The following is a 27,074-nucleotide window of genomic DNA, read 5'->3' on the forward strand; positions in this document are numbered from 1 at the left end:
GGCTGTCTGAAATATAAAACATGTTAAAATACATTGCTGCAGAGCTGACGGTGGATGGTGACTTGCAATAAATGAAGCACAAGGGCCACTATTCCTTGTAAAAAATACTTACTGTCAGCATCATATGAATCATATCATATGAATCGGCCTTTAAATGTGTCTCAAGTCAAGATGGTTCACATTACAAAGAAGTTGGGAATGCATGGTGTCTATGTCAATATTTGTTTAGTGTAAACTTGTTAATATTTTTGTAGGTTCACCTATTGTAATGCATGGTAATCATTGCCATAGAATAATATGGCCAAGTATTCAGTGGGACATGTTGACAATGACTAGACATATTATGTATAGTGCTATTGTTTGAACATTTTTAGCTTTATTGTTCTGTAAATTGAGTCAATCCTCTGTATAGAGTTATGCTGGTATACTAAAACAGCTGATGTAAGATTATGTTTGAACTGCTGAGTTTTCACCTCGATTGAACTAACCTCATTTAACCCACAAATACTTTACAGCACAGCACAGCAAATATGATATTTTGAGTGCACACCAGAAAGGCATAGTCAGATTACTGTAATCTTTATCCAATGTGTGTGGTGCATTTAAAACAAGCACTAGTGCACTTACTTTACAATAGAAGTTGTCATGAGTAATTTAGATTATCTAAATAAGTGTATATATTAGTTTTGCCTACTGTAATGCTTTTGTGAGGTGATATGAATATCCTGGAAGTGTGTTATTTATTATACCATACTGAATAAATTTCAATAAATATTATATGGTTTTATAATATTGTTTTGTTCCTAGGTATTTCATTAATTACTGTGGCAAAGCATGATTGTCAATGAAAAATGAAAAATATTCTGAATGTGTGTGTGTGTGTGTGTGTGTGTGTGTGTGTGTGTGTGTGTGTGATTTTGTGTGAGTAAATAGTAGATGCATAAATGGATGAAGCTGTGTCTTTGGTCCCACTTGGCTCTCACTTCTGCTTTTGAGCTTGTTTTTCTTTCTCTCCTCCCTCCACCACCATCTCTGTCCTGCCCATTCAGCTGTAACGATGAAGCCATCTGTCACTTTGTCTCTTTCGATATACTGACTGGTCTGCAGTTGTTTGCTGTCTGCACACGTAAGGGTGTATCGGTCAGAGCTCCAAAGACATCTGAAATTAAGTTAATTCAAGGTTAAAGTAACTTAGACACTGATCAGAAGATCATGGGCTCTCAAGATCATTCACCAGGGAACACAACAGCAAACCCGGACACAGGTGAGAACTCTGGGACAAAATGAGGGGTGCAACAAGTCAAGCTTTTTAAAAAATATTCTCAGTTTTGCAAACTTTTATACCAATCAATTATCTGAACACATAATACAGTTCAGAGGGAGATAGGAGAGCAACAGAGCTTACCGGTAATCATTTTTGATGACTAACTGTTTGTCCAGAGATAATCTGCATTCAGGATCATTTAAAAGTCTATTAATGTGTATGCATTTATCTATCGGCTGTAGACTACCTCAGCCTACAAAACAGGACATCTGACGTGACCAGCCCTATAACATGGCAACTGAGAAGCAACATTGGTATTATCCACCAGTATTTTTCTTACCACTATTTTCATTTAAAACCCACTATTTTGAAGGTATCAACTTATTTGTTTGTGCTCTTGTGTCTGTCTTTTCTTCTTTATACTCTCTTCTTTGTGTGTCTCTGTGTGTGTGTGTGTGTGTGTGTGTGTGTGTGTGTGTGTGTGTGTGTGTGTGTGTGTGTGTAGGACCCAGGCCAGACTGGTTGTTGTACACTCTCCCTGGTCTTGCTTTTCTAATAGGAATTGTTTTGTTTCTTTTGGTCGTCAAAACCCACAGTGAGTAAACTTTTACAAGATATTAACATGCACAAGAGGAAAGAAACTTTGCCATCACATTGCACGCACGCACACACACACACACACACACACACACACACACACACACACACACACACACACACACACACACACACACACACTCAACTCTCTTCCTCTTCCTCTTCTTACAGAGAGAAGGACAGGTGGATATCACCACAGGGGCATGAAAGGATGTTCTTCTGTTAAGCAAACAAAAAAGTAAAAAAAAAAATCCATTGAATGTATGTATGTATGTATGTATGTATGTATGTATGTATGTATGTATATGTATGTATGTATGTAGCCTAAATTATTCTCACATTGTAATAGTCATGATGTACCACAAAAAAACTAATTATTGTGTGCGAATGTGTGCTTGAATTGTTTGCATGCATTTCCAGTGATGATATGGGACATACTTATTTGACCAAAGGTAATCCTACAATTTCAGTTTATGTATTATCTCTTTGAATTGAATCCAATCATACCAACAGAAATATCTATGCATAAAAATAAATGTTTGTGCATGTGTGTGTGTTTTCTTCAGCTGATACCCAGTCATATGAAAATGTACTGGCAGCTATTTATAGCAACCAGGAGGGAGTGTGTTTCTATGTACAAGAAGATGATGGTGGGTAATATCTGTGTACTGGTGTGTGTGTGTGTGTGTGTGTGTTTGTGTGTGTGTACAAAAATGTCATGCTCCCTTTAAAGGGTATTTTTAGTATTTTCAAAATGTATTTTATTTTGATACATGGCGTTTTTTGCAGTTTATTTTGATACACTTGAAATACGGGGTATTTTAAATTTTATTTAAAAATACATTTTGATGTATTTTTGCCCATCCCTGTGTATGTATGTGGAGAGTTTGTATAAGCTATAGTGTGATACAAGCATCACAACTCACAATGTGCTTCTGCCCTCTTCCTGAAGACTATGTTATCCCTGATGGTCAAGATGATGCAGCAGAGATGTTTGCTCAGAATCCAAATTCTCTCAATCTACCAGACACTCTCACAGGTAAACAGCAAGTCACTTAGAGATTTAAATAACAATGATAATAATAATAATAATAATAATAATAACTAGAAAAGCATTTCCTGAAGGAAATACAGTGCATGAAAATGCAAAAATATGATGTAAAATATCATACAGTAAAAAAACAAACTATATTGCTTGCTAAGTAGATGAGGTTTAATATAGTTGGAATGACTGAACAGTTAAATAGGTGGATAGTTTAAATGGTTAAATTATTTAGGTAGATAGTTGACGATAACTGACAGTTGGAATGGCTCTAATGTTTGCTAGCAGTTATGCTAACTATGTTAACAAAGATAATAATGTTAACAAAGTTACTATGCTAACTAGCATGCTAACATGCTAGCATGCTAACTATGCTAACCATGTTACTTAGCTAACTTAGCTAATCGTTTTTAGCAGTTTTGCTAAAAATGCTAACTAGCATGCTAACATGCTAAGTTAGCATGCTTAACTATGCTAACCACGTTACTTAGCTAACTTAGCTAATCGTTTTTAGCAGTTTTGCTAAAAATGCTAACTAACATGCTAGCATGCTAACTATGCTAACCACGTGACTTAGCTGACTTAGCTAATCATTTTTAGCAGTTTTGCTAAAAATGCTAACTAACATGCTAACATGCTAGCATGCTAACTATGCTTACCATGTTACTTAGCTTACTTAGCTAATCATTTTTAGCAGTTTTGCTAAAAATGCTAAATGCTAGCATGAACTCTTTGCCATGCTATGTTTTGGCAGTTTTGCCAACTTAAAACTTACTTAGCTAATCATTTTTAGCAGTTTTCTTTAAAAAATGCTTAAGATCTTAACATCTAACATGCTAACTATCTTAACCATGTTACTTAGCTAACTTAGCTAACTAGCTACAGTGGGTAGGAGTCATAGTTGATGACAAGTAACAGTTACAATGGCTGAACAGTTAAAAAGTACAGTAGTTTAAAGGGTTAAATTGTTTAATAGTGAAATATTGTAGTGAGGACTTTTATTTTGAAACAGTTTTTGGCAGAGGAAGCAGTAGAACAGGATGTGTAGTCTTAATAGGGCCAGTTTGTATGCTTAAAGCCTGAGACTGGCAGTTGATCCAGGTGGCCCGAACACCTGCCATAGGATTCTAATTGCTTACTTGGCTCTATTGTGATGTCATCAGCCCATGTTAAGTCTATGGGGAAATTTTGAACAGTTTTTAATTAATAGTTTAAAAAGTATAAAAGTTACAAAGTTGAAAAATACATAGCACCCATGTCCTAAGTAAGACCTACGTAACATAGTTTGAATGAAGTTTCTACGTTAAACGGTTGAAGCTGCATTAAACGCGAAGAATAAGAAGAAGCCTAGGAAGAACAGTACAGTGCATTTTCATGCACTGTAATAAATATAGCTGCAAGCAGCAATGCAGGGGCTTAGCAGTGCGCTATAGCAGGAACGGCTATGGCAGCCCATGGCATGAGCAAGCACTCACAGCAAGTTTGATTGCAATTAGATAAAGAATGGCTGAGAAATAAGCTCATTTACTTTGTTACACTGCCCCTAGAGGCCAAATTACACCAATGTCCTTGTGCGTCCTCACAATCAGCTACCATGTCCCTGGACTTCATAAACCAACGAGTTGCTAAGACGGGAGCTCACTTTCTTTATTACAGCACCCCTAGAGGCCAAATGAGACCACTTTCCTTGCATGTCCTCACAATCAGCTACTTTGTCCCTGTCCCAAGTTTGGACTTCATACATCAAAGCGCTGCTGAGATACAAGCTCACTTCCTGTATTGCAGTGCCCCCTATAGAGGCCAAATGATGCCAATTTCCTAGTGTGTCATCACAATCAGTTAACAAGTCCCTATACCAACTTTGGACTTCATACATCAAAGCGTTGCAAAGATAGCAGCTCACTTCCTGTATTGCAGCACCCCCTATAGAGGCCAAATGATGCCAATTTCCTAGTGCGTCCTCACAATCATGTACCAAGTCCTTATACCAAGTTTGAAGTTTGTACATCAATACAGGAAGTGAGATATGAGCTCACTTCCTGTATTGCAGCGCCCCCTATAGAGGCCAAATGATGCCAATTTCCTAGTGTGTCATCACAATCAGTTAACAAGTCCCCTTGCCAAGTTTGGACTTCATATATCAAAGCCGTGCTGAGATAAGAGCTCACTTCCTGTTTGGCGGCTTCATCGCCATATTTGAATCGCTGTCACGGGCAAATAAACTTGAAATTTAAAAATCTGACAAGAATCGTATGTGCGGCTTGATCTGAAGATCATCTCCGCCAAGTTCCGTGAAAATCGGATGAAATTTGTAACCGCTGAAACTTTTTGTAGAGTTTGGACTAAATCCAATATGGCGGAGGTCCAATATGGTGGAAAGTGACGGAATAGGGGTCGATGAACTCGGGATGGTCCAAGGATTCAGACGCTACCTCAATTGTGAAAATCAGACAAAAGAGTCAAGGATCACGCGCATGAACGCATGTCTAGCGTTGAACTGGTGGTGGTGCTAGAGTGTTCAATGTATATGCATAAAAATTGCTGTGAGTGATTGAGACAGTGTCCTGACTAATGGTATCGAGTTTTGTTATGTTAACTCAAAGCGTCACGGAGATGTTAGTCCACTTCCTGTTTGGCGGCTTAATCGCCATATTTGATTGGCTGTCACGGGCAAACAAAAATTAAATTGAAAAATGTGACCAGTATCTTTTGTGCGGCTCGGGCAGAAGATCATCTCTGCCAAGTTCCGTAAAAATCGGATGAAATTTGTGACCGCTGAAACTTTTCATAGAGTTTGGACTAAATCCAATATGGCGAAGGTCCAATATGGCGGAAAGTGACGTAATAGGAGTCATTGAACTCAGGTCGGTCCAGGGATTCAGTGCCTGGTTTGTGAAAAACGGACGCACTGTTTAATGGTCACATGCGTGAATGCATTACAGGTTCGACCCATTGGTGGCGCTAGAGTGTTGGACATAGAGTTCAGTAAATTAGTGAGAGTGATCATTGGACAGTCCTGAATCAGTGCGACGAATTTCATAACTTTAGACCCAGCGGTTCAATTTTCGGCCAAATTTTGACCCGTTGGTGGCGCTAGACAGCTGGGTTTAGAGATCCGTAAATGAGCAGTGGAGGGTCCCGAAACTTTCTGCCAAATTTCAGCACTTAGACTGCAATGTCGGATGTATAATAATAATAATAGGAAAAGCTAGTAACTCAATGGGTGCTTTCGCAGGGACATTCTAAAACGCTTAACGTGAAAAAGCTTAACGTGGCTTACGGTAGGAAAACAATAATAATGGTATGACTTGAGAGGTGATAATTGAGATTAACTATATTTTGAAGATGCACTCATGTCTCCCATTCTGTCCTTTTCTCAGAAGGAGAATCTTATGAGAACATGGAAGGACTATATGCTCAACCTCGCAAAAGACAAAACAATGGCCTGGAGGAGGATGGTGAGGAAGAACACACACACACACACACACACACACACACACACAATATTATTGTCAATTTTTCCCCCACAGATGATTACCTGGATCCTGATGCAGAGAAACAGCAGTGGCAGGGAGGACTACATTCACAGGAACAGACTGACACTGGTGTGTGTGTGTGTGTGTGTGTGTGTGAAGGACTGTGCGTGTATGTGTGTTATGGAGATGCCTTGTCTCTAACTGATCTTTGTTGTCAGTCAACCTCAGTCTACTTTGATTGGACTGTTTTGTTTTTAGATTCATATGAAAACATGGACCAACATTTTGCAGTTCATCAAGAAGACAGTGATGGTAATTAGAACAAATGATTTAATAGCTATAATACTGTTCCATGGTGTACATAGCACGTCATATACTATTGAATTGTACTGTGCTGAGTTGAAACAGCAGCACTGTATCTCGGGTGGGTTCAGAGGGCATGCAAACCTCGCTCACATAAACACCAACATACTCTTTATGTTCTATTATCTTTTATCTCCAGATTACATAAATCCTGACACAGATCAGGGGCATTGTTCCGGACTGATGAGCTACCCTCAGGACAGCGGGGATTACTACACTGGTATGTATAGAGGTGCATTTGTCTGTTACCTGCAGGGGCCGATCAGAAATAAATGTGTAACACTAGGCTATGTTTTCTGAAAACCCTCAACTTCAACTGTTCTAGAAAATTCCTATATGACCACGGAAGACAATCTTATGGCACCCATAGAGGATCGAGAGTGGGATTAAAGGTATTGCAGAGGTCAGCATTCTGTAAGTTTTTAGCTATGGATATATACATCTTAATCTATGGTGGTGAGTAGTATAGGCCATTAATGTGAAAAGCATATTTAGGTTTATGATGTCTGCACCATGGCAACTGAAGCCTAAACACTTGGTTCTTGGTTTAGAGGCCAGAGGCTACTCAGAGGATCCCACATTAAGTGTATGCACAGCTAACTAAGCATTCAATTGAGCTTTCCCCTAAAGGTCCTGAAGAAAATGTTTTTGGATATGAAGTCATAAGAACACATGAATTTACTGTTTCACTTTTTTGTTTTAAAAGTGTAATATCATGTTTACTTTAACATAGTGAGAAGCTGAAATATTACATACGGAGTTGCATGGCAAAGAATGAGGTAGATCAGCAGTATTTCAATTAATGTTAAGACTCTTTCAGGGTACAACAGCACTGATATCTCACCTACCCTGACCCTAACATGGACTGCAAATTCATGAGTTATCTTGGCTGCCAAGGGTCCCCTCATGCGAGTCTGGAGTTGCCTTAAGAGCTAAACTAACATGCATGTTCTATTTGTCAGATCCATGGTGATGAATTGAGGGGAGATCTGTTCCAGTGGAGCCTCAGAATGAGACAGAATAAGAATAACAGTTATCAACAGAAGGACTCAGATTTGAATTGCATGGTTTACTGCTTATAAGCAATTCAGGAGTTGCATTTAAAAAAATAAAAATGTGTGAGAAACAGGAAATGCTGTGCACATTCTGTGTCCCACTTCTTTACCTGACAATTGAATTGGCACACGCATTCCTATAATACTCTCAAAAGTACGAAGACAGGAAGAGGTTTGGGTGGTTTCAGCATATACATGCTGAATGGCACAAAAGTTTCTCCATTTGTGGCGTGACCAGAGAGAAAAAGCAGACGCAGTTGAACACGTTACGTCTTGGTAGACTCTCGTATTGTTCCCGCTGATTGTGTAAAATTCCCATAGTGTATCTTTGTAGTTAATGTAACAGCATGTAGATCATTTTTATTTAGTTCAGTAATAAAATGCAGATTTTCACTCTCACATGTGATATTCAGGGCCAATTGTTTGGACATGCCAGCTAAAGAGATCTAGTCATTTGACCACATGCTGTAATCAAGCTGCCAAACATTCACACCACATTTTCACTCTTAATTGGCACATCCAGTGTCTTCATGAGCCTATGCCAGAGGACAGATAGTATGTCTGACTCACACACTGGTAATGTGACGCACATCCCCAAACACACACTGACGCGCTCGCACACAGACACGCACACAGGCACGCACGCACACACACACACACACACACACACACACAGACATTACAAGAGCATCATGCAGATGCAGATAAGAACTGAAGAATTAGACCTCAGACCAAAATGTATATTAAATACATGTTTATCACATTGACCACAGCCTTCCACTCCCCTTCCCTAACAAAAAAGATGAGACGGATTTCATAACATGAATCAAGCAGTTGCTGCAGATAAGGATTTGTAAGTTTATATTTCTGTTTTTTGCGAGCTTGTCTTTGAGCTAGCCAATCCCATAGCAGCCCCCATCCCAGGCCACATCCATTAATGCCCCCTATACTCTAAGACCCCCACACCCCACCCCCCTCAGTGCTCTTTCAGCCCCAGTTGGGCAGGTCTTCCTCTGAAAGTGGCATGATGTCAGTCACCAGGCCCGTTCCGATGGTTTTGTTTCCGTCTCGTAGCGTGAACCTCTGGCCTTTCTCCAGCACCATGGGCTGCCGCAGGGTCAAGGTCAGCGAGGTGTCCTCGCCTGGCATCACCATCTCCTGAACACACACACAGACAGGTGGGGGGAATTGAGTGAATCAGTATGAGGGACAAGTGACTAATGAGCATTAGCCTGCTTGCCACACACACACACACACACACACAATACCTTGCCACTAGGTAAGGCGACCCGACATGCCATGTCCCATGTGAGAGAGAACATCACTGGTATGAAGTTTGTGACAAACGGCTTGTGTCTTCCACCCTCCTCCTTACTCAGCACATACACCTAAAATCACCAAAAACGTAGAAGAGTCATCTCCTTACCATCAGTGTGTAACACAGAAAGACACTCGTTACACATATAAGACAGGAACACTAATGAAGACACAAGGCTAGCATACATTAAACAAGTCCTAAAACACTTTTCAGTACCCAACAATGGCGCTCACATGCACATACTGTGACAGAAATGTATTCTGTCCAAATAAGTATAAATGTGATCCTATCTGGCAAAATTAGTCAGTGACCCAAAATTGAGAGTTTGGCATCAATGGACAGAGGACACAGAAAGCTTGAAAATGATATCCTGGTCGAAGTCATATTACAGGTTCCAGGCAGGTTGGATTTGCCCACTTGAATTTCATTTTTTGTCACTTGACGTACTTGTCTTGACTATCAAACGTAGGGAAATTAATTTTGAATGCCTCTTCTTTCATAGAACACCAAAAACAGAAAAAATCCATATTTTCAATGTTTTTTGAAGTAATAAGCCTGTATCTCAAAATTAGAATATACGACTTGTGACTCATTCAAGATCGGGTTGTTAGATTGGGTCACAAATAATCACATAAATAATTCTTTCATGAGAAATACTTCTCATCACATTAAATCAGTTCACTGGCCTAAGTGACATCTACATTGTCTTACCGATTAGGTTGAGATCAAGGTCACAAATTGGAGATCTCACCTCAATCAAAATAATAAGTAAAGTGACGACAAGCAAAACACACTCTAACACACACACACACCTGTGCCTTGATCTTCTGGTGTGGCTGGATAGCGCCAGGTTTGCTCATCACCATCCCTCTCCTTATGTCCTCCCTCTTCAAGCCTCGGACAAGTGCCCCCAGATTGTCACCTGCCTCTGCCCTGTCCAGGGACTGATGGAACATCTCTATGCCTGGGGGTAGATAAGATAAATTATTTATTTAACTGACCATCATATTTAGCAATCAGCACTATAGGCACTTCATAGACGATGTGAAGCATATTGCTGAACTCACCAGTAACCACAGATTTGACCGATCGGTTGTGTCCCACAAATTCACACTCGTCACCCTTCTTAATGACCCCTCTCTCTAGTGTGCCTGTGACCACAGTACCACGACCTGCAGAAAGGCAAACACAGACATAACGTTACAAAAACTCAACTCGGGAAATGTGAACGTATACGTATGTAATTTACATCATTGTACATCACAGAGAAGTTGCTATTATGATTGAAAAAGACTGCATCTCTGTCAAATACACGGATGATGGTCCCACTCATAAGTATGTGCAAAAACAGACCTGGGATAGAGTAGACTCCTTCAATGGGAAGCAGGAATGGTTTGTCCAGCTCTCTCTTTGGCAGCGGGATATATGAATCTACAATCTCCAACAGCTTCATCACTGCATCCACACCCAGTTCAGGCTGCTTGTTCTACAAACACCCATACACACAAACACAAAGATATTCAATCAGGCGCCCACACAAATACAGATGTTCTGCACAGATCTAATTATTTAGGCCATACACCACTATTTACACTAAGGTTTAGGTCCTCAATCAACACATTTATTTCCAAATCATGACTAAGCTCAATAAGCAGCTCAATCCCACTTACAACAATTTCCTCAGCGCCTCCTTAATATCTGTTTTCTGTCACTCATCCCTTCACTTCCTCAAACACACACACACACACACACACACACGTACACACCTCCAGTGCACAGAGTGCCGAGCCGATGACCACAGGAGTGTTCTCGCCGTCGTAGCCGAACTCAGTGAGCAGCTCGCGGATCTCCAGCTCCACCAGGTCCAGCATCTCCTTGTCGTCCACGGCGTCGGCTTTGTTGATGAACACCACCACGTGCTCCACGCCGATCTGACGCGCCAGCAGCAGGTGCTCGCGAGTCTGTGGCATCTGCCCATCGGTTGCCGCCACCACCAGGATGCAGCCGTCCAGCTGTGCCGTACCCGTGATCATGTTCTAGAGAAAGCGAGAGAGAGAGAGAGAGAGAGAGAGAGAGAGAGAGAGAGAGAGAGAGAGAGAGAGAGAGAGGAAAGAGAAAGTTGAAATGGGGGAATCCGAGGGAGAGTGCTTCAATTCTTCATTAACGTTATACTTTGCAGCATAATGTAGTAACATAGTAAAAACCAGAGGCCCTTGAGGGTCATACATTTAAAAAGTCTTTAATATCACTCGAGGGTGATGCATTTAAAAAGTCTTTAAGTTAAAGTTTAAGTCTTCAGTGAAAACATACCTACGCATTTCAGCCATTATGCTCTGCACTATATAGATCTTTTAAAGTAGGTAATTTATTCATGAATGTCCTTATTTTTCTCTGTCTGGCTGCTTCCATCTCCTCGCTGTAATCTACTTGACTCTAGGGGCCTGTTTAGGATGACACGGCATTGGTCAGAAGTGTGTGAATAATCCCTACCTTGACGTAATCAGCGTGGCCTGGACAGTCTGTGTGGGCGTAGTGTCGGTTGGAGGTGGTATACTCCACGTGTGAGGCATTGATGGTGATTCCTCTGGCTTTCTCTTCAGGAGCATTATCAATGTCCTCATACTTCTTGTAGCGAGCTCCGCCTGCCTCTGCCAGCACTATTTCCCACAGGACACATTTCCAAAGCAACTTTACTATGACAGTTCAATGGTTCTAGCATATCTGGATTCTGTATCACCACAGGACACATTTCCAAAGCAACTTTACTATGACAGTTCAATGGTTCTAGCATATCTGGATTCTGTATCACCACAGAGTATCTCACAATATCTAAACATACAAAACCACTAACCCTAGAATTACTTGGTAAAAAAGTAAGCCTAACATCTTTCAAGACAAGACACATAGGTTGACAAAGGAGCACGGACTTGGGATTTGAATGGCATTATATACAACAAATATTGTGTCTGTTAGCAATAAACACAAACATGTTCTGTTCAAAGATGTCCTCTATGTAATTTCATTTGATGATGCTCACATGTATGTTTGGTAGAGTGATTGTGTGCACATCCAATCTATCTTTAGGCCAGGTGCAGGACAGAAGTATCATAGGTAAAGCAAAAGTGAGTGTTTGCACCCCAGAGTTGCTTCCAAACTCAAAAACGTTGCCGTGTGTGATGAAAAAATGTGTGATGATCACAACGGGTTGAGATAAACAAGGAATTGAGATGCAATTTTTGAACAGAATAGGCCATAATCTGCTTTTGATTTCACTTGTTCGATACAAGTTCAGTTGTTGGTTGGCTGGTTGTTCAGAGTGATAAAACACAGACATCCCGACGATTGGCAACAAAATTAAAATTGGGTGTCAGATTGGTTAAAAGAATATTCTAATTTAAAAGTTCAAAATTATTTATATACCACATTATCATACACAATGGTCATTCAATGCGCTGCATAATGTGTACGGGACTAGGATACTTAGCTGACAACGAGTTCATACCTTGTGTTCCTTTCCATAAATAAAGGAATATTTTTCAGACATAATTTGTCTGCAGGTTATTCTGTTTGAAACAATCCTGAGAAAATTGTATTGTGAACTTAGAATTGTGATTGATACCAAATCCTGAGTTGAGCGTTACATCCATACTTTTCTTTACTGCTCTTTATACCAATATTATGATAATACTTGTACTAATACAACAAACTCTAAATCCACATCATAACATGAGGAGTTATACAGTATCTAAACTGTGTAAGACCAAAATGAACTAAGTTCCAGATCTACCTTTAGTGATGGCAGCAGTCAGTGTGGTCTTGCCATGGTCTACATGCCCAATGGTTCCAATGTTGACATGGGGTTTGTCTCTGGAGAAAACCTTCTTTGCCTCAGCAGCAAAACCTCTCTGTAACAGAGGCACTGCACACTGGTAGAGGGAGGGAAAGAGAGGGATTATTTGCTGGATGATAAGGATGGGCATTATGGATGATGGTTATGATGAACAAGCTGGTGTATAGACTATCATCTCACAATTCGATTGCCAGCCTTTCAGTGTTGTTAGCGTTGTCTTATTCTGTATGTGTGTGGTACTGGAAGCCTCAATTTCCCTTGGAATAAACAACGTATCTGTCTGTCTGATGTCAAATTAAACCTGCACTTTGCTGCCCCCTGTGGAACGCAGAATAATAACATCACACTCACCAGTTTGTAGGAGCTGCGTAGGAGACCCGGCGAGGAGAGCTGGAGGGCTAAAGAGACAACAAATCTTTATTTGACATATGATGTGACATTTCGTCCTTAATCCACTTGTAATCCTCATTTGCAAAGTATTAACATCACGAAAGCTCTTTCTAGCAGTGAGCACCACCTCATACTTGCTCATATTCGGCATGATGAGTTAATTTGCTACTGTTTCACAACAAAATGATGATGTTTAATTCTATGACTCATGTTTATTTGCCAAACAATATGCAGCCACTGGATAAATACAAATAGATTCTGTCACAATTGCGCCCACAATCATCTTGATGCAGTGACGCTGATGTCAATCAAGATGATGTTATAACAAGCAATAATGTTAGCAGATATTTCTGTCTAGAACGTACTAATATCAGATTTACAAAACGCCATAATATTATTCATGGATCTGTATTCCTAAACACTGTCAATGTAAAGACTTATGGTAATGCAAAGAGTATGACAGGGCCATTAACATAACATTACACCATGTCTTAGCTCAACTGTATGTTAGGCAAAAAAAAAAAAAAGGTTTGGTTCCTGTTGGTTGTCAGTTGAGGCCATGGGTCGGTAGGGAATTTTTTATTTTTTCCCCCCCAGTGGCAGTAAGGGATAGGTAGAAAATCAGTCCCTCCAGGATTTCACGAGGTTTTTTGAGACTGTTTCGACCTAAAATGCCTGGATGGAAGTTGTGTTTTTAGCTGTTTCTTGTGGAGAAATTGCGGGGGGGAAGTGAAAATTGCAAAAATAGTTGCGATTTCTTTTTTTTAAATTTAGGGCAATTAAGGTTAGTAAGACCAAAATCACACTGATAATCTTGATGCTTATTAAAAAAAGGATAATCAAAGGTAAACAGTAAGGATTACAGAAAATAAAAGTAGGCCTACTTTATTTGTGAAAATGCTTTGACTGAGATAATTCACAAAGCAGTATAACCTTTCGTAGAACTGTCCAAAAAGACAGTCACCTAAAGAGATGGCATCATGTCATATATTTCAATACATTCATATATTTTGTAATTCATATTAAGTTCATATATTTTTAATAATTCATAGTCTGTGGCCTGAATTACTAATAGCCAAGTAAGTATCTAGTAATTTCATATTGATGTAAACTATTTGACTACACTTCTGTTTAATGTCATTACATTGGTGGTGTACGTCTAATTGACTGCCTGCCCCTTTAAGGACGTGAGAGTAGCCTAATTACATTTGAGTGGATTGGAAGGCTTGCATCTCACTGTGTTCGCCACGAAAGTGTAAATCACTTTTTGCATAGTGCATTACGATATGTGGATGCAATTGGGAATGTCTTCTATGTCATTAGTTAAAATAAATGTTAAAAAAACAACTCGAATGAAATCATTCTTGGATCATAGAAGAGGTGCTGTAAATGTCTTGCAATTTTATTAATTTCTATGATTTTGGTAGCACTACTCAAACTAAGCCCACAAGCTAGCAAACATGACATAAGCTAAAAGGACATATCCAGGTAAACGTTTGCCAATGGGTTGCATAGTCCAGCGGTCCCCAGGTACCGGGCCGCAGGACATTCCTAACCGGGCCGTAGCCTACGACATGAGTTTAAAAAAAATGCATGCAAACTAAACTAAATGTAATTCGCAATAATGTCACGTTTTTACATGGCATAGGCCTATATGCAGTTGTTTGATTGCACGCATGTTTTCATTTTGCAAGGTCTATTTTCTTACGTCTGTCTGTCCTGCCTTCAACACTTTTACATATTGCCTTAAGAGCTGCGCAGCCTCAGGTCAGCTCACTTCACTTGATCAGTTCTTGGCGAACGGTAGTGTCACACTAAGTTAGCTAAACTGCTAGAATGAGCAACAAAAAACAAGCATCTTTAGCAGGTCACTGGCCAGAGTGTTTTGAGTTGCGAGAGCCGCTGCAGAGATTCTTACAGAAAAAAGTCACCGTTAGCTGCACATTTTAGTGATGAGGACTGGGTGTCAAAACTCGCTTACCTGTGTGACATATTCGGGTGGCTTAATGACCTCAACCTGTCACTCCAGGGGAGAATGACGACTGTCTTTAAACTGGCAGATAAAGTCGCTGCATTTAAAGCCAAGTTTGATTTGTAGGGACGACAAGTGGACCGGGGTGTATTTGATATGTTCCAAAAAGTAGTGGGGGTTTTGGGAGAGACTGAGGCAGGGCCCTTTCTCTCGCAGCTGGTGCGCGATCACCTTGTTGCGCTCTCAAATGAGTTTGAGCGTTACTTCCCATCCTTCAAAGATCCACGGCAAACCAATGAGTGGGTCTGCAACCCATTTGTCAATATCCCGAATAGTCCTAACTTGTCAGAGCAGGAGGAAGAGCAGTTGATCGAAATTGCAAATGACGGTGGTCTTAAGAATGTGTATAAGGAAACCTCTCTGGCAGGTTTTTGGATCAAAACCAAAGCAGAATATCCCAAGATAGCCGTAAAAGCGCTGAAAACGTTTCCCACCACGTATCTATGCGAGGCCGGGTTTTCGGCAGACTGCAACTAGACAAATTGCGCATTCGACTGGACATTTCAAACACACTGAGGGTGTCACTGTCTTCCATCACCCCCAGATGGAAGCTTCTTGTTGCGGGGAAACAAGCAGGGCTCCCACTGATTATATTCGTAATGCACGTTTAGTTCCCATGTTTTGTTCCCATATTTTGTTAAGCATGTTCACACTTATAGATGTAGCTTCAAATTGTTCAATATTCATAGTTCATATTGTTAAATTTTCACTTCTTCAAGTTCACGTTTTTCACAAGAGATCGTTAGCTTCACTGTTCATACATAACTGGAGCTAGTTATTTTCAAGTAATGCATGCACAACACATATGGAACATGGAACCCCCTAACCCCCTATTTTTTTATGCCCTATGCCGGGTCCGGAATTATAGCAAATTATTAATGGTAACATGCAGCTCAAGATATCGATTTTGTCGAGGGTCGCTGGCCTGGATAAATCATCGCTAATCGTCCGTAGCAAACGTGACCTTACCAAACATGAACATCACTGTTAGCTAACGTAGCTCCTAGAAGAACGAGTAGCATTGGGGACATTCAGTGTCAGTGAGACAAGTACCAAAACAGTTTTTGGCTAGATAAATGTCCATGCACGTATTTACAGTTTTCAGATTTATCCCTTGACAGTACTGAATCAAGTCATGAAACTTACCGGACAAGCAAGCACGGATGCCCACGAGCGCAGCCATCTTGGACACTGTTAGACAAGCAAGGGCGTCGCATGCGCAGTGAAGTTAACCTATCGTCATTGGATTGAGACAACAGTTCCGCCACCACTGACCGTAATTGCGCTCTTTCTGCAGCGCCACCGAGCGATTCCCATACAATTGCACCATGAGCGGGAAGTTACTGATTGTATGTGCCACATTATTTCGGCTACAACGGCACTGTTACTAATACGCAATTATGCAGCGACTTCTGGAACACGCCTTCGTACGGAAAGCCATCACACGCTGTATGGCAACCATTTCTCACACCGTCCCCTTAACTCTGGAACATTCTGGAGAATACGAGCTGTCTGCATAGATGTATTAACAGGCAGCAGCTGTCAGTGTAAGATTCCGAAGTCGATACAGACACCAGAAGCACAAAGTAGACAGTCACCTTAAGTTTCGGTAAGAACAATGTTGTTTTTCTGATTGGTTAACTCACACGCAAAAGTAGCTGGCTAACACCCAACGTTAATGTACCTACCTAGCAGCTATGCCTTTTCAGCCGTGCTTTGGCCATTAGCTGTTGACGTTAACGTTACCCGTGCTGTTACGGATGCTCGTTAATAGATGTACTCCATAATTTGGCTGTCTGTGCCACACACTTCTGTCTTGAATAATGTATCTTCATACGTCATATCTGTTCAGCTAATGTTAACGATTATGCAAGCTATGTTGATGGGGATCTTGTTACAAGTTTGTTGTACGGAGAGGAAATGTTATCAGCCATAAGATTATGTTGACTGCCTAGATTGACAAGATATGTAATATTTATTCTACTGAAGCTTGAAAATATCTAATATATCTATTATATTATACTAATATCTAAAATATTTAGTTATTCTAAAAACCTGTGATGCTCTTGTCAACCCAAAGTAGTGATGGCTGAAGGCGGTGACAGACGCAGGCATCCTCAGAACCTCCAGGGTGTTCTGCGTTTGGCAGTAGAGGCTGGCTCTGCCTCGGAGGGTCCCGTTCCCCAAGAACCCATGTCTGATGAGGTGAGAGAAAGAACTTAGAGAAAGAAGGCAGGATAATGAAATACACTTCTGAAAATAGGTCAAATGTCTTTCAAACTAGGACTTCTCAAACCACCCTTTTATTTATTTCTCCTCTTAGACAAAGACATGGTTGAGAGAAGCCCTGGCAGATGTGTGCAAAGGACAGCTGGATGAGGTGGAGCAGATGAAAGAGTGTTTGAAAGTCCTTCGGACAGAGGGGAACCAGGAGAGAGAGAGGGATCAAGAGGATGGTGAGGAGGAGGAGGAGGATGAAGAGGAGCAGAAAGAATCAGCCTTGGAGCTGCTGTCAGAACTATGTGAAAATCTGGACAATGCTCGAGGTATATTTGTTTATGTAAACAAAAATGACATGGCACTTTCATGTTGCATTGGTTTGGATTGGTAAAATGAATGATGTTTGAATGATGAAACTAGGACATGTATATTTGTGAGCAACATTGTGTAGGATGATTCGTTCCCACGTTTTTGGGCGGTAACCAGGTATGGCATGCGTTTGGAGGTGCAAACAAATGCTGCATCGCCATTGAGATCACTTAGTAAGGAGCTGGCTCGAGGGTTATAAAAGTATTTTGTCGTGTTTAGTTGTATAATGAAAGTGCAGTTTTTATAGCCATCCATGTGTGTTCACTTCTGGCTCCTTGGCTATCAATTTGGTAACTATAACAGGCTATTTGACGTGTTTAGAACACTAAACATATCAGAGGTGTCATGTTTACTCCAGTCTATATTTTTTGACGTTGATCACTCCTATGATGTATTGCTATTGTCTATCCAAAGTACGGTGCCTGTTTCGAGGTTGATGGTCAGATCAACCAAAAATCCGATATTGTTTGCACCTCCAAGTGGTCTGTGACTTATGTTTGTGTGAAAGAATATGTGTAAATGTGATTTTAGAGAGATTTGAGCAGATTCTTTTTTGTGTTTTTACAGACCTGATGAAGCTGGGAGGCCTACAAACGTGTGTCTCCTCCTTACTGTGCCACCCTCAGAGTGGTGTGCGTTGGCGTGCTGCTCAGCTCATCGCCTCCTGTGCCCAGAACATGCCCGAGGTGCAGTGCTACCTCCTCAGCCAGGGAGCGCTAAACAAACTGCTACATCTCACCGACCATGACCCAAACCCCACTGTTAGAGTCAAAGCTCTCTATGCCGTCTCTTGTAAGTCCATTTGTTTATCTCCCTCGGGTTGTGTGTGTGTGTGTGTGTGTGTGTTGTATAATTATGTTGGATTTGCATAGAGTACAAATGCAAGAATCTGGTCAGGGCTCTAGAGTGCGACCACTTTGGTTGACCAAAAATTTTTAATGGTGCAACTAAAATTTGTCCTGGTGCACCTAACGTCATAAGGGTGAGCACCTACACCTTCCTCACATTTGCTGTCTCTCCACGAACTAAGCGTTTGTTCTCCTTTGACTAGTGTCGCACTACAAAAGTATCGCCATAACCTGAAATTAGAAACGTCACAATACCTAATTTTATTAGTATTGATACAGTGTTGTTTTGCAGTAAGATACGTATTCCATGTCAGTGTGCGCAAAGCATAGTTCTAGTGCTTCCCGTAGCCTATGTGTCTTTTCTCCACACACGCACATATAAAGTTTATGATTTCCAAAATATGAAAAGGAAACAAATGACATAATCCATCATTTTCTGTGTGTGTGGAGGGTCGGGCAGAGTCTAGGATCGCCACAGTATTTGAAATTCCTCATTTGGGTGCACTTAAATTTTGTGCTGGGGCACCTAAATAAAAAAGTTAGGCGCACCAGTGGAACCAATGCAAAAGAGTGAGTCTGGAGCCCTGCTGATGTTTCAGGTATTCCAATAGCATATGCAAAGGCTTGAAAGTGCTACTAATAGTATAACATGGCAGGTGCTGTTCAGTGTTTGGGCTTGAAACCTCCTCCAGGCCTGAAGCCTGAAGATTACGAGCTCATGAACTTGAACCTAGACGCACTATTTCTTTATACGTTCTGTGCAGGAGGGGAAAAAAATCAAACTTTGGAGGATGTATTAATGCATTGGATTCCTTTATCTGCTTTACTCTAATTAAGCTACAACACATGAATACATGAAAAGAACATGAAAAGTGATTGTGTATTTACCTCATGGATGACACTCGTTTATTGTTTCTGGAGCATTGAGTGAGCACAAGAAAGTTTTGAGTGAGCACATGAAAGTTTCGAGTGAGCACATGAAAGTTTCGAGTGAGCACATGAAAGTTTCGAGTGAGCACATGAAAGTTTCGAGTGAGCACATGCAAGTTTTGGCTGAACACATGAAAAGTTTTGGGTGAGCACATGAAAGTTTCGGGTGAGCACATGAAAGTTTCGAGTGAGCACATGAAACTAAACTTTAGATTTATTTTTGCTCATGTCCCCTCATGGTTTGCTCTTACTTGCTAATACAGAAATGTGTGTGTAAAGATTAGTTGACACTGTTAAGGTTAAGGGAATGTGATATTTCTTTGCCAGATGAACAAATCAGTCTTGGACAGTGGTAGTTTGGGATAGGTGCATTGAAATGTTCCCTGTCATAGAAGACTACATCACCATGCACTCCCCCAAACATATTAGAATTGAATAAACTGATTACTGAAAGCACATGTCGGGCATAAGCTCACACCTGCACCCATGTGTTTTGGGTTTGGTAGTGTGTAGTGATGATGATGGTGGTGATGATGATGATGATGATGATAATTAGAACATGTCTGTGATGTCCTTCAGGTCTGGTGCGGGAACAGGAAGTGGGTCTCCAGGACTTCCTGTCACATGACGGCTTCTCTGTGCTGATGAGAGGCATGCAGTCAGACAGCGAGAAGCTCAGGACAAAATCAGCCTTCCTGCTTCTGAACCTGCTCACAGCCTACCCAGAACACAGAGGTGAAAGATGTGTGTGTGAGCGAGCCAGTGAGCGAGTGAATAAATGCATAAAAGAGACATTTAGGGTTCCCATGGGTCATGGAATTTCTAGAATATCATGGAAGTCTAATCCAGACATGGAAAGTTGGGGAATTTTATCATATTTCTGGAGGTAATGGAATATCAGGGAATTTTGCTGTATTAGTTTATCATTTACCTGCCAAAATACATTAATACAAATGTATTTTCACACAGAATTGGTGTAGCCTATATCTGGTTATTAGCTTTACTGCTTGCTTGAATGGTTGTGGTTAGCTCAACTTTGCTCATTCATTCAATGCTTGTTTATTCATCTTCCGCTCTAAAAGAGTCAAAAATTACACTGTTTTAATTACACAGCTACTCTGAAATCTTTGGTCAGTAGCCTATATTATACCATTCATTATAGGTCAGGAAAAATTCAGGGTTTTTGTTTTGGAAAATTAAGGAAAAGTCATGGAATTTTACACTGTGGGAATTCTCAGTATGACCACTCACTGCAATAGACAAAGGAAAGATTGCATTTGCATCATGTTACTCACTATCATGGACAGGCAATGTCATTGAATTTTTCAAGCATATTTTTGGCTTTACAATATTATACTGTAGCTTCTAGTAAAAAGTAGGTTATGGAAAATAAAGTTGTTTTTATAGTGTCTGTCGTGACTGATGTGTCTGTGTGCTCTTGCAGAAACTGTGCTCTCTATGGGCATGGTCGTGCAGTTGGTCTCTGTCCTCCGCTCTCCTCACAGTTCTATGCATGAGCATGTGCTGGGAGCCCTCTGCTGGTAAGAGTTGAAACTACCTCCATGTGTTTCTGCTTGTGTGCTCTCTCCTCTAATTATCCATCCCAAAAGTGGTCCACTAGTCTCATGTCTTTTTCAGAGCATTTTTAAGGTTTCCGTACTAGAATGGACAATATATTTTGAAAAGAGGTGTGTCTGTGTGTGTATTGACTGAAATGTGCCTTCACTCAGCTTGGCTGAGGACAACAGGGGTGTGGAGGACTGCAGGGTGTCCTCTCTTGGATTGGAGGAGTTGCTGACCCAGAGGGCCCAGAAGCTTCAGGGAAAAGAAGAGAGCCAGGTACCACTCCCCCACCATCACTCCTCATCCCCCCACCATCACTCCTGTATCACTCCTCACCCCCCTCATGTACCACTCCTCACCCCCCTCATATATCACTCCTCACCCCCTCATGTATCACTCCTGTATCGCTCCTCACCCCTGTATCACTCCTCACCCCCCTCATGTATCACTCCCCCCCCCCCACCACCACCACCCCCCACCATCACTCCTGTACCCACTCCTTATCCCCCATCATCCTTATCCCCCACCATCACTCCTGTATCACTCCTTATCCCCCCACCATCACTCCTGTATCACTCCTTATCCCCCCCCACCATCACTCCTGCCCACCATCACTCCTGTATCACTCCTTATCCCCCCACCATCACTCATGTATCACTCCTTATCCCCCCCACCATCACTCCTGTACCACTCCTTATCTCCCCACCACCATCACTCATGTACCACTCCTTATCCCCCCACCATCACTCCTGTACCACTCCTTATCCCCCACCATCACTCCTGTACCACTCCTTATCTCCCCCACCATCACTCCTGTATCACTCCTTATCTCCCCCACCATCACTCCTGTACCACTCCTTATCTCCCCCACCACCATCACTCCTGTATCACTCCTTATCCCCCCCACCATCACTCATGTATCACTCCTTATCCCCCCCACCATCACTCATGTACCACTCCTTATCTCCCCCACCACCATCACTCCTGTATCACTCCTTATCCCCCCCACCATCACTCCTGTATCACTCCTTATCTCCCCCACCATCACTCCTGTATCACTCCTTATCCCCCCCCACCATCACTCCTGTACCACTCCTTATCTCCCCACCATCACTCCTGTACCACTCCTTATCCCCCCACCATCACTCCTGTACCACTCCTTATCTCCCCCACCATCACTCCTGTATCACTCCTTATCTCCTCCACCATCACTCCTGTACCACTCCTTATCTCCCCCACCATCACTCCTGCCCACCATCACTCCTGTATCACTCCTTATCCCCCCACCATCCTCCCCTCCTTATCCCCACCATCACTCCTGTACCACTCCTTATCTCCCCACCATCATCTGTATCACTCCTTATCTCCCCACCACCATCACTCCTGTATCACCTCCTTATCCCCCACCATCACTCATGTATCCTCCTTATCCCCCCCACCATCACTCATGTACCACTCCTTATCTTCCCCACCACCATCACTCCTGTATCACTCCTTATCCCCCCACCATCACTCCTGTATCACTCCTTATCCCCCCACCATCACTCATGTATCACTCCTTATCTCCCCACCATCACTCCTGTACCACTCCTTATCTCCCCCACCATCACTCCTGCCCACCATCACTCCTGTATCACTCCTTATCCCCCCCACCATCACTCCTGTATCACCCCTTATCCCCCCACCATCACTCCTGCCCACCATCACTCCTGTATCACTCCTTATCCCCCACCATCACTCCTGTATCACTCCTTATCCCCCCCACCATCACTCCTGTATCACCCCTTATCCCACCATCAGTCTTTATCTCTCTGAATATACGCACTGTTGATCAGTACTCTATCATCTCAGGAACACTCTCCCTCACCTTTGGTCTATTACTGCTACTGCATTTACACGACAAACTTTCTGCCACATTAATGCACTGGTCAATTTAGATGTTAAGGTCCCTTTTAGCTGTTCTTATTGTTACATTTTAAGTGTTTAGTTCAGTGGGGAAATATTGGGTCAAGTGCCTCAAATGTTTCTGCCGGTGGATTGCAAGCTCAGCCTTTGCTCTTTTCTCTACAGGAGGAGCTGGAGTTCTGTGAGCGGTTGCGATCTGTCTGTTTCCAGGTGCAAAGCCCAGATGAAAGCGGAATGGATCGATGAATGAGCGCCTGTTGGTCAGTCTGGATTCAACCCATACCATCTCTGACCAGGACCCATGTGTTGTTTGTAGAAGTGGACTTCAGCCATCTCTCAGGAGGATAGGAGGCACTGCATAGATCTTGACCAGCGCTGAGCATCAGACAGACCTGAACCGCACCACACCACCCAGGGAGAGGATGGGGCTGCTGCAGAGTTGGGCTGGTGAAAGGCTTTAAAGGGCCTTTAAGGAGGAAATGGGTCAAAAACTGTCTCGAAAGAATTCAAATGATGATTCAAATTACTGGTGAACATTATTTCATTTTGTTTTCTGCACATAGATACACTTAAGGACCTCATGCATGTGAAAGACATGCATGTGCCCTCCTCATACAAGCCAATGCTCCAACAGGCTCATGTCCACTCACAAACACAGACACACACACATAAACACGACCCCACACGCATACTCATCAGCAATGGATTTGTACCTGTATGAAAAGATGTACAGTTTTATTTTTGAAAAGGCATAAACAGTTGTCCACGTGTCATTTCACAGCTTTAAATGTCGTTTTCAGATCCTTTTTTTCGTTATACAATTAAAATGAAAGAACTGAATTGATTGTTGGAGTTTGCTTCTTAGCCATCTGATTTAGGCTAGGCCCTGATACTTGTCAACATTTACTACAGTACATTACAACATGAATATGTAAGCCCATTCAGATAAAACATTCATTTTGTCACCATGACTTTTTTCTTTTCAAGCACTTGGACAGACACACACACACACAAACACATTCTCAGTATACACATGGCAGGGTCAGCACTCAAGACCTCTTCCATTTCTTGAATTCATCGTTCTCGTCCGCCTTTGCCCTCACGTCACTCACGGCAATCAGCAGCTGTGCCAAGTAGTAGGTCGCCATCACAACGTGTTGACCGTACTCGTGAGGCGGTATGACCCCGAAGTGCTGCAATGCCAGGCACATGTCTGACACCATGAAGACCAGGCTGCCCAGCAGAGTCAAGGGTCGGCGCGTCCGAAGGGCGAGCGTCGCCATGATGACAATCAGTAACACGTACACCCCCACACCCGGGGTGAGGACGGCAGCGTCCGGCACCTTCTGCAGGTATGGCAGCAGGTGGATGTACACACCTCCCCCCAACAGCCACAGCAGAAGGTAGAGGACGTAGAAGAAAGTGGAGGAGGAGGAGAAGTAGGTGTAACGCTCCGTGAGGAAGCAGAGGGAGTACAGCAGGTGGGCTGCCGCAAAAGAGCCCATACCTGAAGCAAAGAGGCAAAGAGTAGTATTAAGTATTATAAACTGACACCTTGATGAGAATGAGTTGACATGACATGCGTAGATTAGAGAAGATGTATGTACACTGTATATGTGAATACATAGGCATGTATGTACACACACACACACAAGTATTGTATACATATTTATACTATAGTTTAGGCATTGCATATATACATAAATACTGTACACTACAATACATGTGTGTGTGTGTGTGTGCTTGATGAAACTAGAGACAAAGACAGCCACAAAATATGTTCCAGCAGCGTAATGTTTTTACACCAAATCCATGTTTGACATTCAAATTCTAATGGCCAGTCTGACTGGTACTTCTAGTATCTGGTTACCGTGGAGAAAGAGCTCAGGCCAGATAAGGCAGATGTCTCCACCCGCTGAGAAGAGCAGCCCTCCTGCCACGCCCAGCAGGCTCCCCATGCCGTTATTGGTCAGCACCACCAGGGCCAGACATATCACCGGCGCTGACTTCGCCGCGGCTGACACCACCGATGGCGAGGGGTCGGGCAGCCACAGGTAGAAGTATGTGGCAGCGGAGAGGAAGAAGGGGAAGAGAGAAAGAAACAGAACGCAAGACTGAAAAAAGCAAGGAGAGAGATAGGGAAGAGCAGGGGTACTGTCAGTGTATCGGCAGTGAGCATCGACCTTGTATCATTGATCTGTGATGACGTGTAGTAAACTATGGAGAAATCTGCCACACCCATTAACACAACCTCACACTCATTCATACACACACACACACACACACACACACAGATCCTCACACATATACATTTAATCCATATAGGATTGATGATAACCAGAAACATCTTGCTAGCATATATAGAGTACTATAGGGCCCCCCATGAACACATTCATCAAGGTTCCTCCCTCATCAATCACGACTCTTCATCCCATACATTTTTTCTATCTCTTGGGGGAAATCATGTATGATCTCAGAAAGAGACAAATAATTCAATTCAGTGCACATGGATTAATGTCAACTGGTTGTGTGTGTATGTGTGTTTGTATATGTGTCTGGAGGAGACAAGATTCTCACCGCGTTTCTGCGCTTTCTGCTATCGTAGGCATGTGTTTCCAAAATATCCATCTTTACTTCTGGTTCAAGCACACACACACACACAGGCAGACAGACACATACACACTCGTGCGCAATGTTAGAATATGAGCTTGGAGTGTCGCTGTGTTCTCCTCGTAAAAAAGCAGCAGCAATGCCGGTGAGTGCCGTCCAGTTCTGTGACTGTCTGTGTGGCTGGACTTTGGACCAGTCACAGCAGTTTGTTATCTGTCAAATCGTCCTGTCATAGCCAAAGTTCTCTCATCCTGGCTCTCTCGGTCTCTCTCTCAATCTAATATGAACTTTAACCTTGTTAATGCTATCAGTAATGATTGCAATTTCTGACATGTAATATCCTAGTAATGTGCACTACAGGCTTTGTATAAGCACTGGTGGGGATTTGTAGCCCAATAACTAACAAATGGACCAGAGCACTAGGCTAGACCTACTGATACAACAGAACATTATGCTTAGACTGGTCGTCTGATACTGTAAGCAACATTTTATTGATATTTGATTTGTATGAAAAGGTGGCGATTTTATTTTCATACTGTAAATATCCAGACTTAACTAAATTAACGCGTGTGTGTGTGTGTGTGTGTGTGTGCATGCGCGTGCCGTGCATGTATGTGTGTGTGTATGTGGCATGGTGGTATCCATATAAATTCATTACAACAGATTATTTAGAACTACAGTAAGTACTGTTCTAGACAAAAATAGATATGTGTAAGTGTAAGATATGGAGTTTCACACATGTCGGCTCTAGCATGGCAGCATGGGGGTGGGGGGATTTCAAATAATAGGAAAACTTATTAAAGAATATCATAAAGCATATTAAAGAAGTCAGTATAGTGAAAGCTTAAACAAAAGTGCAAATCAGTGTAAATCAAAGTGCAAATCAGTGTCCAGGGCTTCAACATGTAAAAAGATAAATGAAAAGCCAGAAGCTGGAAGGAATAAAAAACCAACGCATTGGAAGAGCAGGCTCCCTATCCTCACGCCAATCAAGGCCATCACACACACCTGCACACACTGACCTAGTCACCTGCCACAGGGTGGCGGGGCCAAAGGAGACCCGCCAGGGTCGTTACAGTAGGTAGGGCCTACCTGATGTACCCACTGAGGATCTTCAGGCTGTTGTCACTGTGCTTTCATTCTGATGCAAGTAGGCTACCCCTGGCTGCAGCTTGCAGATCGGGGCTGGGCTCAATGTGGGGCTTCTCTTCTGATGCCACTCCATCTCCTCTTTCATTCAGC

The 27,074-nt window shown here is 42.1% G+C and overlaps 4 protein-coding genes across 7 annotated transcripts; 2 read left to right on the forward strand and 2 right to left on the reverse strand.

The window, feature by feature from the left end:
• Positions 1 to 1,108: 1,108 nt before the first annotated feature.
• LOC125296218 lies at positions 1,109 to 7,875 on the forward strand. Of its 3 annotated transcripts, XM_048246000.1 has the most exons (13): positions 1,109 to 1,264; positions 1,507 to 1,578; positions 1,770 to 1,859; positions 2,033 to 2,099; positions 2,282 to 2,313; positions 2,428 to 2,511; positions 2,814 to 2,900; positions 6,284 to 6,361; positions 6,434 to 6,508; positions 6,638 to 6,691; positions 6,882 to 6,962; positions 7,068 to 7,145; positions 7,705 to 7,875. In XM_048246000.1, the coding sequence occupies exons 1-12, from the start codon at positions 1,213 to 1,215 to the stop codon at positions 7,130 to 7,132; spliced, it is 837 nt and encodes a 278-aa protein (XP_048101957.1). In that variant the 5' UTR covers positions 1,109 to 1,212; the 3' UTR covers positions 7,133 to 7,145; positions 7,705 to 7,875. The 3 variants fall into 3 exon arrangements, with proteins under 3 accessions (XP_048101957.1, XP_048101954.1, XP_048101955.1); XM_048245997.1 differs by having other exon boundaries at positions 6,284 to 6,508; XM_048245998.1 differs by having other exon boundaries at positions 6,284 to 6,508; positions 7,068 to 7,134.
• A 661-nt stretch (positions 7,876 to 8,536) lies between these two features.
• Positions 8,537 to 16,620, reverse strand: tufm (Tu translation elongation factor, mitochondrial). The gene is made up of 10 exons (XM_048245974.1): positions 16,534 to 16,620; positions 13,317 to 13,363; positions 12,903 to 13,041; positions 11,606 to 11,772; positions 10,882 to 11,151; positions 10,469 to 10,601; positions 10,183 to 10,287; positions 9,928 to 10,079; positions 9,066 to 9,185; positions 8,537 to 8,955 (listed from the first exon to the last, which is right to left on the reverse strand). The coding sequence occupies exons 1-10, from the start codon at positions 16,568 to 16,570 to the stop codon at positions 8,785 to 8,787; spliced, it is 1,341 nt and encodes a 446-aa protein (XP_048101931.1). The 5' UTR covers positions 16,571 to 16,620; the 3' UTR covers positions 8,537 to 8,784.
• A 211-nt stretch (positions 16,621 to 16,831) lies between these two features.
• Positions 16,832 to 24,062, forward strand: hspbp1 (HSPA (heat shock 70kDa) binding protein, cytoplasmic cochaperone 1). Of its 2 annotated transcripts, none has more exons than XM_048245995.1 (8): positions 16,832 to 16,996; positions 17,468 to 17,592; positions 17,711 to 17,933; positions 18,544 to 18,768; positions 20,334 to 20,489; positions 21,199 to 21,295; positions 21,485 to 21,593; positions 23,388 to 24,062. In XM_048245995.1, the coding sequence occupies exons 2-8, from the start codon at positions 17,473 to 17,475 to the stop codon at positions 23,466 to 23,468; spliced, it is 1,011 nt and encodes a 336-aa protein (XP_048101952.1). In that variant the 5' UTR covers positions 16,832 to 16,996; positions 17,468 to 17,472; the 3' UTR covers positions 23,469 to 24,062. The 2 variants fall into 2 exon arrangements, with proteins under 2 accessions (XP_048101952.1, XP_048101953.1); XM_048245996.1 differs by having other exon boundaries at positions 17,471 to 17,592.
• On the reverse strand, positions 23,925 to 25,991 carry tmem86b (transmembrane protein 86B). Its single transcript, XM_048246004.1, has 3 exons — positions 25,800 to 25,991; positions 25,093 to 25,336; positions 23,925 to 24,729 (listed from the first exon to the last, which is right to left on the reverse strand). The coding sequence occupies exons 1-3, from the start codon at positions 25,848 to 25,850 to the stop codon at positions 24,272 to 24,274; spliced, it is 753 nt and encodes a 250-aa protein (XP_048101961.1). The 5' UTR covers positions 25,851 to 25,991; the 3' UTR covers positions 23,925 to 24,271.
• Between the last annotated feature and the right edge of the window lie 1,083 nt (positions 25,992 to 27,074).

Source organism: Alosa alosa, chromosome 6, assembly GCF_017589495.1.
Source record: "Alosa alosa isolate M-15738 ecotype Scorff River chromosome 6, AALO_Geno_1.1, whole genome shotgun sequence".
Taxonomy (NCBI): domain Eukaryota; kingdom Metazoa; phylum Chordata; class Actinopteri; order Clupeiformes; family Clupeidae; genus Alosa; species Alosa alosa.